The sequence below is a fragment of the Arachis duranensis genome, chromosome 8 (assembly GCF_000817695.3).
Source record: "Arachis duranensis cultivar V14167 chromosome 8, aradu.V14167.gnm2.J7QH, whole genome shotgun sequence".
Lineage (NCBI taxonomy): Eukaryota > Viridiplantae > Streptophyta > Magnoliopsida > Fabales > Fabaceae > Arachis > Arachis duranensis.
The window spans coordinates 48,377,263-48,380,477 of record NC_029779.3 but is presented as its reverse complement, the minus strand read 5'-3'; the positions used below and the strand labels follow the sequence as shown (position 1 = coordinate 48,380,477).

At 37.0% G+C, this 3,215-nt stretch overlaps 1 protein-coding gene across 2 annotated transcripts in view; it reads left to right on the top strand.

The window, feature by feature from the left end:
* The first annotated feature begins 254 nt into the window (after window positions 1-254).
* LOC107463532 (uncharacterized) overlaps window positions 255-3,215 on the top strand; it is a 3,732-nt gene continuing 771 nt past the window's right edge. The window contains exons 1-4 of one of the 2 annotated variants that reach the window (XM_016082338.3): window positions 255-414; window positions 1,088-1,367; window positions 2,055-2,174; window positions 2,261-3,153. In XM_016082338.3, coding sequence (XP_015937824.1) covers window positions 1,095-1,367; window positions 2,055-2,174; window positions 2,261-3,153 — 1,286 coding nt within the window. In that variant the 5' untranslated portion in view covers window positions 255-414; window positions 1,088-1,094. Of the gene's footprint in view, window positions 415-517; window positions 957-1,087; window positions 1,368-2,054; window positions 2,175-2,260; window positions 3,154-3,215 lie in introns of those variants that run through there. The other variant, XM_016082339.3, reaches the window with a different exon arrangement.

Sequence of the window (3,215 nt, the reverse complement as noted above, 5' to 3'; positions counted from 1 at the left end):
ATTGTGACAATAATAAAATATATTAAAGAAAATAAAATTGATATTTAATTTATACCTATGTATTCTATACATTATTAACAAACACGTTACAAAATTTATATACCTTAAGTATCTCAAAGACACTACCAAACGCAGCATAAGAAGGACGTGTGCAGGAGTAGCTGGACAGTGGCAATATAAGGTGCCATAGGCCCATAGCAATGACCAAGCAGTGAATAGAATCTTTAAACGTGTGTGTGAGTGCGAAGCGTGCGCGGAACAATTAAAAAAAATAAAATAAATAAGAACCACGTCACTTCACTACATCTTGACTTGTTGAGAACGAAAGGCTCCTCCTACTCAGGAGGGAGTGATTCTTGAAACTGAAGGCAAGCAAAGCAAGCAACTACTCTTTGTCCGTTACACACACTCCATGTATGTAACAATCAACCCCCTTCCCTCTTTCTTTTCTTCCTTCACTTCTCTTGTTATCATTCTTATTAATATTATTGTTTTCTTCTATTACGTAAAAAACCCCAAACAAAATTACAATTTCCCATATTTAACAAATTCAAAAAAAAAAAAAATTTCTGCGAGCTGTTATCTGTTATTCAATGCAATTGCGTACTTGATTCTGCCCTTTTAAGTTCTGTTACTTCTTAGCTATGTGATTAGTTCCTGTACCTCCATGATTATTTATTTCATTTGGAGTTTGATGGAATAACTGTTTCTGAAATATGGATATTAGGGTTCAATACGATATTATTACCCCGCTTTTTGGTACTATACACATCAAATGAGATTTTGACTGAAGAAAGAAACTTCACATTGGGTGAACTTTTAATGGATTGTTTTCTTTTAATAAGCTTCATATAGTTGTAATTTGGAAAGGATGGTGAAATTATTGAACATTTATTGAAGTTGTGGCATTGGTAAGATTGGAGAAACAAAAACAATTATTGAACAAAGACTGCAGGGTATTCAATTTCTTCATATTTGCATTTTTTTTACTGTAATTTTAGACTTTGCAGCAGATTCATTACTGACATTGCATAGTGATTTTGATTCTCATTTTCTGAAACTCTGAATCTGCTACTGATCTATGCAGTGATACAATGGAAGAAAAAACAGAGGGCATGAATAGCCAGGAAAATAACCTTGCTGGCTTTATCTTCATGTGCAATCAAACGACAAAGCCGGAGTGTTACCGGTTTCGAGTTTTTGGTCTTCCTGTGGGGAGAAAGGAAGTTGTAGAGAAGATAAAACCTGGTGCTTACCTCTTTCTGTTTGACACTAATCTGAAGCTTCTCTATGGAACATATACAGCCACCTCAAGTGGGAGGTTGAGGATACAACCATTAGCTTTCGGTCAGAAATTCCCTGCTCAGGTGACCTTCCAGATCATTGATATTAACAACTTAATGATTCAAGAGTGGTTAATCGTTAATCCCATACTTTCTCACTTTACACTTGCTCACTTTAGAGAATTGAAATCTGTTATAGAAAGACTTCTAAGGGAGTCTACGTGAGTTAAGATGTGAGTTAAGATTTTGGATCGAAGGGAAGGAAATGATTCGAAGAGTAAGTCTATGTTACTCTGTAAATCCTTTTGTTCCTTCCTTTTTGCCTTCAAAATCTCAACTCACAAAATCTTTAACCACTAATAGCATCCTCTGGCTTGTTTTGTGGTTCATTGGAATGGTGTTTGTAGCATCACCTATCTGTTTGTGGCATCCATTTTAGCACATTTATTCAAGGTCTATATTCGAGTTAGTGGCAAGAATTCAAGTGAGGAACCATGTTCTTGGTTTGATCATATGGAGTGATTTGATTTGGTTCTGGCAGGTTGCTTTTCTTCTGCATTTGGAAATAATCCCTCTTGTTATCATTTATTATTCTTATTTTCTTTTAACTTCAGAATTAAGAAGTGATAAGGATTTATATATGTTGATTCCTCTAATGACTCCTGTACTTGAAACTGAATAATGACATTGAAAGCACCACAAACTATAAATGCATCCTGTTTTGATTCACAACTATAATAAATTCGCAACTCATGTTTTAATTTTATTCAGGTGAATTTCAAAATTGACACGGACTGTATACCCTTGCCTGAGAATGTCTTTAAACATGCCATCAAAGATAATTACCAGAATGATTCCAGAAAATTTAATCCTGAACTCAATATTACACAAGTAAGTTTCGTTATGATATCTAGCAAATTCATTTTCATTACACTTATTTTTGTTAGTTGGAATAGAATTTTTTATTATTGTCTCAGGTAAGAAGTCTATTATCATTGTTTCGGCCATTACCCGGATTTTCAACTCCACCGATGCATCCTGTTTTGGAGACATCTTCTCATCCTCCAGCAAATAATGCTGTTATATCGAGGTCCTCTCTTGAGGAGACAATAATGTCTAAGATTTCACATAAACATAATCAAGTACCAAGGCAGTTGAACCATGAACATGTAAATGAAGTCAAGCAGCCTACAAGTTATTCCTATCCTGTCATTAGTACAGTGCCAAACTCAGTTGCAGCAGAGTCTGTGCCGTGCCAAGCTTTAGTGAATCAGATTTTGCCTCCAACGAGTTCGCTCCCTTTGGAGGGTACATATGCCACTGGCATTGGTAGTGGCTCTATTTCACCACTTCCAGATCATCAATATACACATCCGAATATTCAGCCTGCGAAAGCTGAATTAAATTCATCCCAGGTGAATAGCAGCAATGGTTATGCTCAGTCTTGGCAAGATCCTCAACATGTATATCATAATATCCAGCATCCACACCCTGAATTTCATTCGTCTGCCATGACTATGGGTAGTAGTCAGGCTTATTCGGCCCAAGGTCCTCAATATCTGCATTACAGTAACCCACAGCCGCCTCCTGATTTTCATTCCCAAGCGGCGAATGCAGGCAATGGTCATGCTACTCAAGCGATGTGGGACCCTCGCTATGCACAACAGAATGTCCCAACCCCCCAAACTGCTGATCCATATTTGACCGCGGTGAATATGAACAGCGGTTATCCTCAACAGACATATCAGTCTGATTTCAGTTCTTCTGCGGTGAACACAGACCATGCAAATGTCATGATGCAGTCGAATCCTTCATCATCATATTATTATCCTTACATTTCTCAAGCAGTTGCCTCTGCCCCATATCAAGGGTACTTTTCAAACCCTTTTTGGATAAGCTTTATTCTTGCCCTTGAATCAAGAAAATCCCCCC